At 37.6% G+C, this 14,287-nt stretch overlaps 2 protein-coding genes across 5 annotated transcripts; both read right to left on the minus strand.

Moving 5' to 3' along the window:
* Positions 1 to 3,639: 3,639 nt before the first annotated feature.
* On the minus strand, positions 3,640 to 9,056 carry LOC133688852 (putative disease resistance protein RGA4). Of its 3 annotated transcripts, none has more exons than XM_062108474.1 (4): positions 4,980 to 9,056; positions 4,308 to 4,391; positions 4,106 to 4,195; positions 3,640 to 3,880 (listed from the first exon to the last, which is right to left on the minus strand). In XM_062108474.1, the coding sequence occupies exon 1, from the start codon at positions 8,895 to 8,897 to the stop codon at positions 4,983 to 4,985; it is 3,915 nt and encodes a 1,304-aa protein (XP_061964458.1). In that variant the 5' UTR covers positions 8,898 to 9,056; the 3' UTR covers positions 3,640 to 3,880; positions 4,106 to 4,195; positions 4,308 to 4,391; positions 4,980 to 4,982. The 3 variants fall into 3 exon arrangements, 2 of the variants coding, with proteins under 2 accessions (XP_061964458.1, XP_061964457.1); XM_062108473.1 differs by having other exon boundaries at positions 4,281 to 4,391; XR_009841215.1 differs by lacking the exon at positions 4,980 to 9,056 and having other exon boundaries at positions 4,308 to 4,736.
* Positions 9,057 to 10,625: 1,569 nt separating this feature from the next.
* On the minus strand, positions 10,626 to 13,922 carry LOC133688879 (replication protein A 32 kDa subunit A-like). 2 transcript variants are annotated; one of them, XM_062108513.1, is made up of 10 exons: positions 13,631 to 13,922; positions 12,957 to 13,067; positions 12,740 to 12,837; positions 12,504 to 12,545; positions 12,294 to 12,371; positions 11,911 to 11,989; positions 11,715 to 11,798; positions 11,551 to 11,630; positions 10,970 to 11,053; positions 10,626 to 10,893 (listed from the first exon to the last, which is right to left on the minus strand). In XM_062108513.1, the coding sequence occupies exons 1-10, from the start codon at positions 13,733 to 13,735 to the stop codon at positions 10,818 to 10,820; spliced, it is 837 nt and encodes a 278-aa protein (XP_061964497.1). In that variant the 5' UTR covers positions 13,736 to 13,922; the 3' UTR covers positions 10,626 to 10,817. The 2 variants fall into 2 exon arrangements, with proteins under 2 accessions (XP_061964497.1, XP_061964499.1); XM_062108515.1 differs by having other exon boundaries at positions 10,970 to 11,038; positions 13,631 to 13,919.
* Between the last annotated feature and the right edge of the window lie 365 nt (positions 13,923 to 14,287).

Consider the following 14,287-nt stretch of genomic DNA (forward strand, 5'->3'; position numbering starts at 1 on the left):
GGGGACCAACCACGCAAATGGATTAACTGGATTCCATGGGCAGAATTTAGCTATAACACCTCAGTCCATTCAGCAACCAAAATGACACCATTTGAGGCAGTGTATGGAGTTCCACCTCCAACCTTATTGATGTATGTCCCTGGAACTTCCAACGTACAGGCTGTGGATGGATACTTGCGTAATCGAGATGCCATCCTCTGTGAGTTGAGAAAGAATCTCTCATTAGCTCAAGCGCGGATGAAATGTCAAGCAGATCAGCGGCGCCGTGAGGTTAACTATGAAGTGGGCGACTTTGTCTACTTGAAACTGCAACCATACCGACAGACTTCGGTGGCCTTTCGCAGTTCTTTGAAGCTATCACCTCGATATTTTGGTCCTTACCAAATTACAGAAAAAGTTGGACCAGTAGCTTATCGATTGACTTTGCCTTTGGGGTCTTTGATTCACAACGTCTTTCATGTTAGCATGTTAAAAAAACATGTTGGCCCCGTCACTACCATTTCTACTCAGCTTCCTCCTGTGAATGATGAAGCCAATATTCTGCCTCAACCTGAGATAGTTCTGGATCGCAGAGTCATTCAAAAAGGCCAATATCGTCCAAAGGTTGAAGTTCTCATTAAATGGACAGGCGCCTCAGTTGATGATGCCACTTGGGAAGATGAACGCCGATTGGCTAAGTCCTATCCTGCATTCCTTGCGGACAAGGAATCCTAAGGGTGGGAAATTGATACGTTCATTCCTACGTGGGTAAATGCATGGTGCAGGGACGTGGGACGAATGAGGAATGGGTCTTTGTTAGTTACTGGTCATGGCTGGAAACTAGTGTAGTGGGAGGAGTATTTCCTTATTATTAGTTTCGTATTGTCAGTGTTTTCCTATTCTTAAGCAGGTAGTTTATTCTTCTCAGTTTAGTCGGCTATAAAATATAGCCAATAGGTTGTTTTAAATTATGCAGAAAATAAATAACATCCTTCCTACTCTGTCTCTTCTTCCCTTCTGTCTTGATTCTTTCATAGTTGTTAGTAAATTACTTATCCTAAAGCCAGCTACTCAGCCAGCCAGGCTTAGGTTCCTGAGTTCTGATTTGTGTCAACTAGCTTAGATTAGATTAGGATTAGTTATTCTCCAGTAAGTAGGTCCTTATTAGGCTAGGAATTAAATGTATATAAATAAACAAGGGGCATTGAGAATTCATTCGAGCAATAAGAAATTATCAAACACCTTTCAACTCTGTAAGAGACTAGAGATATGGATTCTGAAAGAGAAGCTCTTTTTATTTGAACATTGCAAGGGGTTAATTTGTAAGATAGGCTCAAAAAGTTTTGTTCAAAAAGCTCTGTAACGTGTTTGATATTTTATTTCTTACTCGTTGAATGTTTATACAACTAAGCCTAATAAGCGGGGCAATGTGTGTGAATAGGGATTGGGCTACAGTGTTTTGCCTACTTCATAAACTTTGTGAGAGCACAATAGTAATCAAGACAAATACAAATACTTATTTCCTATAGCCACTTCACTTTCTTCCACTCTCCTATCTTCCATGCTTTTCTTCTTCTTTTTCTATGGCATAATTTGTGCTCTTTGAAAATACTTGGGGCACTTGGGAAATCTTAATGCATATAAAACTCACATGCTTGGACTTTGGAAAAGTAGAAAACTATCATGCTTATCTATGTTCAAAAATTTAAACACTTACCACCTCTAAGATCTATATATATACACCTGTGCTTTGGAATTCTGAAATTGGGAATGCATGACATATGAAACGAAAAGTAATCTCATCGAAGCTTGCCACTTCCCTGGAAACACCTTAAACCCAAAGTATCAGAAGATGCTCTGTATAGGATAAGATACTATAGTCTAGAATGTTAAACAAATTTATCTAAGAAAACAGTTGTATTACTAGGAAGGCCAGTGAAGATGGGTAATTTTTGTCATTTGAAGTCAATGCCACAAGATGTAGTGGTACATCGCAGGCAGTAAGCTTGTCAAATGTCATGATTTCAGAATTTCATAGGCACCCACCTCTGAACTTTTGCCGTGTCAGCTTTTCTGCGACATCTCTTACAATGCATACCAGACATTCATCTTCAAGTGATGTAATGGATTCCCAGAAAAAGATGAAAGAGAAAGATAAATAACGAGATCACGTAATGCCTGCAGTGAGAGATCCATTTCCTCGAAATTAAATTAAGAAAGGAAGAGGTCAAGTACCTTCATATTTAGGGGTACAAGACACAGTGAAAAAACTATTGCCTGTCAATTCTGAACTCTTCGTTTACATAGGGACCGTCCTTTTGAATGTAGTCGAAATCAATTTCAATATTTGGAATGTGTTTAATGATTCTTCATTTTTATTGTCAAGAAGTGATAAGATATATTTTAATTGAGCCTCTGAAATCTCAACAAACTGGTTGTCCATCTTTTTTTTAGAGAAGTCTTTGGATACATGATTTGCCTCAGGCTTGTTATTGTTGCTAAAACATCTTAGCCTGACCCATATTTTGCCTTTGGGTGACCTGTTAGGTACCCATGCAACTCATAACAAGTTTGGACCCAATGGCCCGCTTCTCCACACTATGAACAATGGGGGCGTCCTCCGCCAGAGCCAGGACAACGCCTATCTTGGTGAAATCTGCGTCCTTTGTCGAAATTTTCTAGCGACTTTTTTTTTTATTGGAGATCCTGCCACTCATATGAGTGATCAAACTGTTTGGATCTTGTCGATCCTCCACTGAATTTCTAGTGGGTCTACTACTGCTATTTCGAACCACCATAGTGGAGCTACCACTAGAATCACTTGTTGTGCGTTGAGCTTAGGATACGCTGTCTTTTTTCATGTGAGATGGAGGAATATGCTTGGCGAACTGAAGGAAGGGGATTCATCAGGAGGATTTGTCCGCGAATAACGCTGTAAGAATCATATAATCCCATCAGAAATTGCATCAATTTTTATTGATCTTGTTGTGCTCCATGTATTATATCGTTATAGGAAGCTAATTCATCTTATAGAACCTTCAATTTTGTGTAATAGACAGAGATAGAGAGTTGCTCTTGTCGAAGACAAGCAATATCTCGTTGAATTTAAAAAATGCGAGGTGCATTGTTTTGGAAGAATCTCTCATGAAGGTCTTCTCAACCTTCATGAGTAGTAGAGTAATAGATTACACTATCTGAAATTTCTAGACTGAGAGTATTGACGATCCAGGAGTGAACCATATCATTGCACAGAGACCAGGCTACATAGTCTTCATGATCAATTTTTTTTGAAGGGGCTTTGATTGAGCCATTGACAAAACCTAGTTTGTTCTTGGAATTTAAGGTCAGAGTCATAACCCTTTTCCAAGTAAAATAATTGTCTACATTCAAGGGTTTTGAAATCAAAACCAAACCTAAATCATCTGAATGATGAGTGAAATAGGGATTTGAGAGGGTTGCCTTTGAAAAATCCATAGAAGTCTCTGTTTTTTTGGTGTCAGGGTCGGCAATTTTCTTGCCAGGAACAGAAGGTGTTGGTGGTATTTCGATATCGGCCATGGTTGCTGGAAAGGAGAGATGTTACACGAGAGATTAGGGTGTGATGATAAATTAGGATCTTAGTCCAGCTCTATACCATGAAACACTGAAGAAGAGATTGAGTTTGCTGGAATGAATATATTATTGATCTCATCATGTACTTATACAAGCAGGATTCCAGGCATTTGTATAAGTTAGGAATCAATTACTACATCATAGGTTATCTCCCTACAAGTTAGGCATTACAATAGGAAAGTCAATATGTACAGATTATCTATTCCTAATATGGAGGTTGTGAAATTCCTAACACATCCCCGGAATCTGAAGGTCAGCTTATCTGCTTCAATGTTACTGGAACTGCACCCTGTGAATACATAACAACTCCAAAATCAACAAACAGATGATTAAAAATAAGACGAAAGAGATTACGTAATGCCGGCATATTTCTCAAAGTTGAGAATGGATGGCACACCAGTAGAAAGGTCAAGGACAAATGGACTGAGAATGTGAAAACAGACCAAATGCATTCGAAAGAGATGGAAAATACTTGGGGGCAATTGAAAAATCTTAAAAAGTAAATAAAACTCACATGCTTGCTTGAAGGCTGTTGTAGACAGACGGTCAAGGGCCATTTCCTTGCAGTGTCCCTCTATCCATCAACACTAAATTGCTCAGAGAACTGCGAAAAAAAATTAGAATATTAAACGCATGCATCATACTTTCTGTCTTGTATGATATAAAGATGTTTTAGCAGTAGCACGCACTTAGCCAGCTTTAAGAACAATATATACCTGTGCTTTGGAATTCAGAAAGTGGGAATGCATCACCATCTGTAAAACGATAAGATAGTAATCTCATAGAAGCTTGCTAATGGCCTGGAAAACACCATAAATGCAAAGTATCGATCAGAAAATGGTATTACATGAAAACAATGTTATTCTCTTGGTAGCTCCAACACCATCATTGTGCCTTCAGTTTTTTTTGTTTTCGAGTTCTGTTTTTTATAAAACAAAAAAAATCAAAATTTTGAGGACAAATTAGGTGATTGGAGAAGACTTTTCTTTTTGTAGTTACTATCATTTAATTGAGAAATTTTGGGTAATTTGTCATTTTGTTGAGGGGGAGCTGAACCCCTTTTTTCCCAGTTAATTGAAAAATGTTGCGAATATTTAAAGAAAAACAATAATAATTTTATCATATGAGATTTGTGAATAATAAATTAAATAAATATAGAGAGCGAGAGTATGGAGTAATAATAAAAGAAATTAAATTAAGGAAGGAAGGGAAAGGTTAAAAACCTTTGTATTTAAGAATAAAGATGAAAATGCTCGGTTAAATGCTTAAATGCTGCACGGTGAAAATGCTCTAACCATCAAATATGAAAAGATGAGATTTGTGGGTAACAAAATAAATAGAGAAAGAGAGAGAGAGAGAGTAAACAAAGGAAGGGAGACGTTAAATACCTTTCATATATGTAAGCGACCCTTTACATAGCGACCCTTTTGAATGTGTTTAATGTTAGGAGGCCACTCCTCCACGCTCTCCTTTCCCCGTCCTCTAGTTAGCTCTCCACTGCAGCCATTGATTCTTAAGAATTGCAAAGAGGGAAGGTGGGGTATCCTCCCTTGATATTTAGATTCTGATAGCGACTTCAATTCTCTGCAGTAACTGATACGTAATGTCTGAAGAGAAGGCATCCCCTGATCAGGCAGTGGCAGAGATTTCAATCTTCCACATCCATAGATCAATAGCTGTTGAAGAGAAGAGAGATTTTGCAGCCCTACTTCCGGAAGAGATTCCATATCGTCAATGATATAAATTTCTAGATTCTTCAATTTGGAGAGAGGACGGATAAATGAAGAAGAAGCAGAAGAGACCGATGATGTCATCTCCATTGTCTGCTGTAATGGCATTGAACTCGTTTTCCACAAATAAAGACCTTCATCGAGATTTGGAAACAATGGCATTGAAGTCAGATTTGGACAATCATCAATGCTCAAGGAAGAAAGACGTGGAAAACAGAGCGTTTCTTTTATTGGCTCATCATTATCATCATTCATCTCATCTCTACTCTTCTTCCACCATCCCTTCAATCTAGGACAATCACAGATACGAAGTTCCTTCAACGATTGGAAAAATGTCGACACTCCTTTTCCTCCAACCCCCTCACTATCTATGTACTCCAAACTAGCCATATTTGTGATTGACAATTCTTCAAGAGAAGGGATTCCATCTAAGGGAGGGAGACGCTCAAGTCTTCTACAATTTTGTAGATGAACCCTTACCAGATTTGGGAGATGTGAAAGCCAACTTGGAAACCTCGTACCTCCATATTCTATCACTCTCAACTCTCCACTGCAGTAAGATATTTCTAATTCTTGCAAAGAGGTAAGGTAGGGTATCCTTTGCGATTCAGATTGAGATAGATACCCTAATTCTTTGCAACTGCTGATATTTAATTTCTGAAGAGAAGGCATCCCCTGATCAGGCAGTGGCAGAGACTTCAATCTTGAGCATCCCCTAATCGATAGTTGTTGAAGAGAAGAGAGATTTTGCAGCCCTACTTCTGGAAGAGATTCCATATCATCAATGAAATAAATATATAGTTTCTTCAATTTGGAGAGAGGATAGGAAGAAGAAGAAGAAGAAGAGACTGGTGATGTCATCTCCATTGTCTGCTGTAATGGTATTGAACTAGCTCTCAACAAAATGAGAATTGAGAGAGTTTGAAAAAACGGTATTGAAGTCAAGTTTGGACAATCAACAATGCTCAAGGAAGAAAGACATGGAAAACAGAGCATTTCTTTTAATGACTCATCATTATCATCACTCTTCTCATCTCTACTCTTCTTCCACCATCCCTTCAGATTAGGACAATTATAGATGCTAAGTTTCTTTAAAGATGGGAAAAATCCCGAAACTCCCCTTCCTCCATCCCCCTCGCTATCCATGTACTCCAAATTATTCAAATGCATAATCAACAATTCTCTAAGAGAAGGGATTTTATCCAAGAAAGGGATATGCTTAAGTCTTGGACAGAATATTAGATGAATCCTTACAAGATTTGATAGAAGTGAAAGCCAATGTGGAAACCCGATGGCTCTATAGCCTCTCACTTTCAACTCTTGAAGACTCGAGTTTGGCTGGAGGCTTCGCAACATTTTATCATACAAATCAATATCTGAAATATTATCTGCCCCTATGTCCCACCATATGGTCAACGACTGAAGATATTGTTTCTCTTTCAATTTAGCTCCTTCAAATTCTGATGTACAAGAACCACCCTCATATCCCTTGACTCTTATTTCTAGCCTCCCTCTCAATTCATTTAACCCGCTCAACTCATCCAATCCACCTATTATCACAGATTTAGGACTCCTATTTTTAGCAGCCACAAAACATGACAACGTTTGTAGACCAGTTAATTTCCCAATCCCACGAGGCATATACTCTAAATTTTCACATAAATCATCATCAAGATAGCAACCAACATCAAGATGCCTCAGATTAATTAGCTTACCAATATCCCTAGGTAGTTCCTTAAGTTTCCTACAACCATTGAGCTTGAGCACTTGCAAATTTACCAGATTGGTGACAGAATTAGAAAGCGCCTCCATCTCATTATTCGAAAGATCAAGATATTTCAGTTGCTTGAGCTTTTCAATGAGAGGTGGCACTTCCTTCATTCCCAAATGACTCAAAACAAGCACACGTAAAAGCCTAAAGTCTCGACAAATAGACTCCCATGACCCCACACCCCATTTGCCACCTTTCAATACAAGTGTTCTTAGACGTTTTGCAAAAGGCAAAGACAAATTCAATTCCGTGTCAAATGACACGTGCCGAGTCAATTCACTAATCCTATTTACTCCACGCTCCACTTTGATGCTCTCTATACCAGCAACTTTAGTTGCAAGATCATGCATGAAATCATCCATTTTGCAACTTCTTATGTTACCTAAACCATCCCTCTTGACTTCATGAAAGAATGACCTCCACGATAAATGCTCAAAGCACCTAAGACCAACAATTTCTAAACACTCGCCCAAATTCGAAGAGCTAACGAACCCTTGTGCAATCCAAAGTCGAATCAATGATTTTACATCTATCTCATGACCTTTTGGGAATAAGCTACAGTATGCAAAGCAATGCTTCAAATATGATGGAAGAGGATCGTAGCTTAACTTAAGGGTATCTATGATGATATCATCTTTGACCCAATTTGGAAGTTCTTGTTTGATAAGGGGCAACCACAGGGCTCTATCTTTCAAAGACATTATCCTCGCAATTGCCTTTATGACCAAAGGAACTCCCTGACACCTCTCTACAATCTCTTCTCTAATTCTTTCATGTACATGACCCCACTCCTGGCCTTGAGGAAATGCCTTTCTTCTAAACAGATCCCATGACTCATCTACAGACAGACCTTTTAAAACATGTGGTTCTATTGTGCTTGTGAATTTGGCAATTAAATGAGAACGTGTAGTTACCACTATCTTACTTCCTACTGCATCACGTGGTAACAACTCCTTCAAACTATCCCATTTTTCACCATCCCACACATCATCTAATACAAGAAGATACTTCTTTTTTTCTATTTTCCCTTCAAGCTTTTTTTTCAGACTCTCTAACTGATCATCAGAATCTCCAGTACCTACAGCCCCTTTGATAATCTTTCTAACATCTAAGCTGCCTGAGACACTTACCCAGAGTCTCACACCAAAGTGCGCCTTAACTTGCTCATCATTATAAACATGTTGAGCTAGTGTGGTCTTCCCCAACCCTCCTATTCCAACTACGGAGATGACAGAAATATTATGTTCATAGTTGGAATTCATCAGAAAAGTTTTAACTGCCTCTTTGTCACTCTCTCTCCCAACTGTTATTTCAGGTTCAGAGGAGGTAGTTTGCTCCCTGTCAGTGGTCAAAGAAGCTCTATCCTCACCACGAACCTCAAAGTGGAATATTTTACTGTCAGTTTCAATGTCATCTAATCTCTCTCTAAGTGCTTTAACTTTATGACCCATCCATAAACCATACACAAATTGCTTTGATCTTGAGAAAAAAAGGCGTACCTCCCTCGATACTCTTTTCCCAGGCATCAACTGTTTCCGCAGAACTTGTGTTGAGAAAACGTCCAGCAAATCCTCTGCATCATATACAGCTTCCCGCAGCTTCTTGAGCCAGACTTCGATTTGATGGTTCCTTTTTTGTGCCTGCTCCTCAGCGTCTTGAATCACAGCCTTGATCCTGGTAACTGTGTCATTGAGCTTCCGCAATTGATCTTTGAGCCCCCACCATAGTGCAAACTCCTGAGCAGTTAGGGAACCTAATGTCTTTATTATTTCCTCCGCAATATTGAAGAGCACACCTTCAGCCATTTTTCCTTTGCAGGTTCAAAAAGGAGTGGATGGAGGAGGGAAACACGAAAAAAGAAGGGGAAAAAAATTAAAAGAAAAGGTGTGACTGGGTGGTGGTTGAGGTGTTTCTTGGTTTGATCGGTGATGATTATCGGTTTGAATGCTAGAAGAATGTTTATGTTGCTGTGAAGAGCGTGCGGAAAACCACATGCTTCCGGGCTTCATTTATAGAGATAATAAGATTCGAAAATCTCCAAAACACTCAAAGCTATTAGAGATTCTGCAAGCACTCTCATGATCTCGAAATCCTTTAACCAATCTGCACTCAACAGGCAGGTATTTCTTTTCTTTGCTTTTAAAAATCAATCTCTATTCCTTGCTTCATTTTAAATATCACACCAATAGACTTGTATGACTTAGCCTTGCTAAAAAGGGAAAGACAAATCCAAGGGATGTTTCAAGTAGCAAAGCCAAATTATTTTCTGACATGAGATTTCAATTATGTTTTACCTTTCAAAATGAGATTTACGATGCGAATGTCTTTAGTAATGGGTATATATGCCTTACGTATTGAAAAAACGATTACTTCCCGAGGAGATGCTGATGCTTTCATTTACGTAGAGATAAGACTAAAGCTATAATTAAGAAGGCCTGCATGCACTGATCTCTCGATCTCCAAATCCCTCAACTGGTAGTACTGCTTCTATTGCTTTGCTTTAATGAATCACTCGGGCCAGAAACCTTGTTCCTCACACCTTATTCAAAAAATGACATCAATCCAGGGTTATAGCTATATATACAGTACTGATGAAGGAAAGATGAGGGCCAAATTGACTTGTTAAATGGAGATTTTCAGTTATGTGGAAGCAATAATGGAAGATGCCTTCCCTTTTTCAAGGGCTTATGCGTACTTGGGATCCTGCAGTATCGGTCACTGAAACCAATCAGAAGAAGCAAGTGCCTTTAATGGAGGGTATGCCCCTAGCTAGTAGTAGTGAATGTAAAGACTTCTTCATGGTGCTTTATTCATAGGTAAAGGAAATTCCAAACTATCCTAAAACACTCAAAGCTATCAAAAACTCCAAATCAATCTCTTCATTGGCTACGAGTTCCTTTCTTTGCTTTAAAAAATCAATCATTACAAGAACCTTCATTTGTTCTTTTGGAGTTCAGAGCTGCTCGTCATTTCATGGACTGCTCAGAAATCATAAAGCTGTAGCTAGATACAATAGCTACATATTAATGGCATATGAGCTTTAAAGGGTTGGTTAATGAAGTTTAATCATTTTCTAGGTTCAAATATTGGAATCAAGATGTTTCATGTAGGGAAGCCACAATCTTTCAAAACGTATATACATTGCAATTATATCCAGCCATAATTAACTTGTTAACATAAGATTTCAATTATGTTTAGGATAATATTAAGATGTTTAGTACGCTAATGCCTTTAGTTAAAGGATAGGCCACCAAAGCTATAAATTATGGCTTCGGCATGCATAGGCATGCATAGGGTGCTTCATTATCTGTTCATTGAAACAAATCAAAAGAAGCAAAATGCCTAGTAGTAGTGAATAAATTCAGGTAAAATAAATTCCATACTGTCCAAACACTCCAGGTATCCAAAACTCCAAATCAATCCTTTGATTCAACTGCACTCAACTAGAACTTTCTTTGCTTTAAAAAATCAATCAGACCATAATCTTTGTTCTTTTAGAGTTCTAAGCAGCACGTCATTTAGGAATCTAAACAAAACATCAAAATGTTGTGAAATTCTATATATGATTTAGCGATAACACACATGTCCAGATCCCTGCACTTAAGATGTTAACATGGAAACAAATAAATATCTACAGGCTGTTCTGTTAATATTCAAAAGAAGGAACAAAATAACTCGCAACAGCATTGCAGACTGGGTAGCATTCAAAAATACTGTGAACTTCATCAGGTTGCTTTGTAGTGAAACTCGTCAATTGTAGAGTATATTAAACCTTCATCCTCAAGTGATCTAATAGATTCCCTGACCAAGACAAAAGAAAAGGTCAATTGAAGGAATTACTTGATAATGTAGAGTGAGAAGGGGAGAGAGAGGTTACTTGATCTTCTCCATGGGAAGTTTCAGCTGTTGGCAAAGTTCATCCATGTGCATCCCTTTTTCCTGTCCACTGCAACCAAGAACCCTTCTCAACATTCGTAAAGGAACTAAATGTAAGTTCAGTATTAGCAGATTAAAATTTAAAAGCAGTCAGAATATTGTTTGCAAAACATGGCTAACTATTCCAAGCAACGCTGCAAAACTTAATTGTCCATAGCAGTCAGGACAAACTGCATGTGTTTGTTAAAAAAAGAAACCAAAACAAAAAAATTAATGGACCGCTCAAAAAACTAAAAACAGGTTCAGTAACAACAGATTAAAACAGAAAAGGAACATCTCTCCATGGCATGGGGCAGATTGATGTTTTAAACAAATAGAACTCCAATGAAACAAGGAACAATTCCAAATTAGCACTCTACAGCTGGAGGACAAAAGAGAATGAGAACCATATAGAACTTGATTTATTAAACGCAATCAAAGGTACTACGGTGGCATTAAGAAAGGGCAAGGCAACCACAGACAACATGAGATTTCAAGGAGAAAGAAGCTGCATGGAGTAAAGAGTTTAAATGTTCAACTCACATGCTTGAAGACTGTTGCAGACGATCAAGGACCAATTGATCACAATCCTTTAGCCCATCAACATCAAATTGCTTGGACATCTGGGAAAAGGAAGCTAGAATGTTATGCCAAACACATTTGGAAACCAGGACATTGAAAAAAGTTTTTTTGAAGCAGTCCCATACCAGGTTTGATGTGAATGTCTGACCATTCCGCACAGGAGTGTTCATTGATGATTCTACCATATGAGGCTGAGTTGAAGCTCCACCCTGCAAATTCAGTTGAAAAAAATTCACACAACCAACCAACAGAAAACACAATATGCTCTCAAATCATTTCAGAAATTGATAGTGCATAATTCATCCGCTCCAAGATCAATACCTGCAATTTGGAATTCTGCAAATGGGAATGTATGCAATCTATAAAATGAAAAGTAATCTCATCGAAGTTTGTCACAGGCCTGCAATAACAAAAAGATCAATAAGATGGCAGTGAATTTATAAATAATGAAGCTTGCACACTGATTCAAGAAACCAATCATGTCCACTATAAAACACATCCAAGCCATGCTCAACAAGAAGGGTTCTTAAGAAAAATATTTCTTAATAAGTGGTTAAATGTGGCTAAAAAGCTCTCCTCGTCAACTCCAAGTTGCTTTGTCAATGCAAATTCCAAGTGCCATCATTAGTGGAAATTGAAAATTGAATGAAATGCACAGTTTCAGAAAGACAAGTACAATGGTGACAAAAGGGTATGGTCAATACCTGACAGAGAAAGCAACCAACTGCTTGACATCTTGAAAAACTCTCAAGTGTCCAATAACTCGAACATACATTCCATCTCTATAGAAAAATGATTCGCATAGGGAAAAAAAAACAAATGTTAAAAGATCTCACATCAGAAAAAACATGACATCAGATTTTTCTCATGCTAGATGCTTGGTAAGAGACATGTATAAGAGACTGGAAACTTACTGTACTGCCTCCATTTCCAATTTGTCAAAATTCTCGGTCACCCTATTAGAAGTGTTGAGCATACGTCAAAACTACTCTTCACAACAAATGAAAAACTCCAATTTTGAATATAATCAACACTTTTGTTTGATTATTTGGTTTTTGGTACACAACAAGGCATGGAAATTTAAAAGATTAAAGGGAAGCAATTTCTTTACGTATGAACACAGAAATTTCACATGCAAACACATAATTACCATCTTCTACAACCAATACGGCCTGTTCCATCATCTATGACAAAACTAACATCAGTCGACTTTTCAGCTTTATTAAACACCATTCCAACAACCGTAACCTACACCACCAAGGCGAAGAAATGGAAGAAAATGGTTAAAGAGAAACCAAAAGGATAAAGAAATTTAAGGCTTAGACCCACAGAACCATATTTATATAACAAGAATTGAGAGTGATTACATTGGTAACATCCACACCGTTGATCACAAAACTTGACTTCTCATCACCAGATTGAGAAGCTTGGCTTATCTGCTTCACCGTAACTGGAACCACACCCAACGAATTGCGACTCTATTCCCAAACAAAGAAATTTTTACAAAAAAAAGGAATGGAATTGTCAGGACAAAATTTTGACAATTTCACAAAATTATGAAAAGAAAAAAACAATCACAGTCTAACTTAGACATTTGGCAATAATTAATAGTTACTTACTTTCTCATCCCACCATTTTTGACACCAAACAAACAACCAACATAAAATCCATAACCCTGAGACTAACAAAAAAAAAACACAACTTTTTTCATTTCCAACACTCAAATTCAAATTATACTCAACAGAGTTTTTCAGTTACGTGCTTTAATTTTCCTACAATTTCTCAGCAACCAAACAGCAAGTAAAACTACAAAACCGCGAAGATCGACAAAAACACGGATCTTTTCACTCCACTTTCTCAATTGATTCACTTAATTTTCCCACACTTTCACGGGAAATATAATTATAAAAACCTAACACTGATAAATAAGTTGCTTTTTGGTTTAATTTTCGTTGACGGAATGGAAAAATGGGAAACAATTATTAAAAGGAGCGAAATTAACAAAACAAAACACACGCAGAGAGAGAGAGAGAAGGCTTGCTTTAGCGGGAGAAGGTGTGGAATCGGTGAGCTGAGTGGATTGAGAAGGCATGAATCCGCCGCCGGAGAAGGCGGAGGTGGCGTCGAATTGGCTGCTTGAAAACATTTTTTCGTTTTTTTGAAACCCTAGAAATGTGAATTTTTTGGAAGACTGAGTCAATTGTTAGCGAATGGAAGACAGGGGGGGAGGAGGGTAACTTTTAATTTATTAGATAACGGATTCCCGCCATCGTGGTTTTTAGTTTTCCTTTTCCCGCGCGGGGGAAACGACACCAGCTGGTTTCGTTCGGGGGATGGGAGTTCATAGTTATCGGTCCGAGGATTAATCGAAGGGGTTATCGAATCTACTATTTTTATTAAAATAGCTTTTTTATTTTTTTAAAGACAAACTTTTAATGTTGAGGATTTGACAACTATAAAGGAATTCAGTTTTGCATTTAATTTCCTATTTTTGTTATGAAAAAATGATAGTAATTTGATCGCTACCGAGTGAAAATATTTATTTTCTTTACCCGTGGTAGCTTTCTTTTGAGATATTTTAATGGTGTTTGTTTTTATATTTTAAAAATATTTTAAAAAAAAATTACAAAAATTATTTTTTTTATTTCAAATTAATATTTTTTTGATAGATAATTTTGATGTGCTAGTTTTTAAAATA

Source organism: Populus nigra, chromosome 3 (genome assembly GCF_951802175.1).
Source record: "Populus nigra chromosome 3, ddPopNigr1.1, whole genome shotgun sequence".
NCBI classification, from domain to species: Eukaryota; Viridiplantae; Streptophyta; class Magnoliopsida; order Malpighiales; family Salicaceae; genus Populus; species Populus nigra.

What these genes read in the sequence shown, in the direction of transcription:
- LOC133688879 (XM_062108513.1), bottom strand. Translation starts at nt 13,735, where the DNA reads ATGTTTTCAAGCAGCCAATTCGACGCCACCTCCGCCTTCTCCGGCGGC. An exon ending in ACGGTGTGGATGTTACCAAT is followed by an intron (nt 12,838 to 12,956) that starts GTAATCACTCTC and finishes TTGGTGGTGTAG; the next exon opens with GTTACGGTTGTTGGAATGGT. An exon ending in TTGGAAATGGAGGCAGTACA is followed by an intron (nt 12,372 to 12,503) that starts GTAAGTTTCCAG and finishes ATTTTTCTATAG; the next exon opens with AGATGGAATGTATGTTCGAG.
- LOC133688852 (XM_062108474.1), bottom strand. Translation starts at nt 8,897, where the DNA reads ATGGCTGAAGGTGTGCTCTTCAATATTGCGGAGGAAATAATAAAGACA.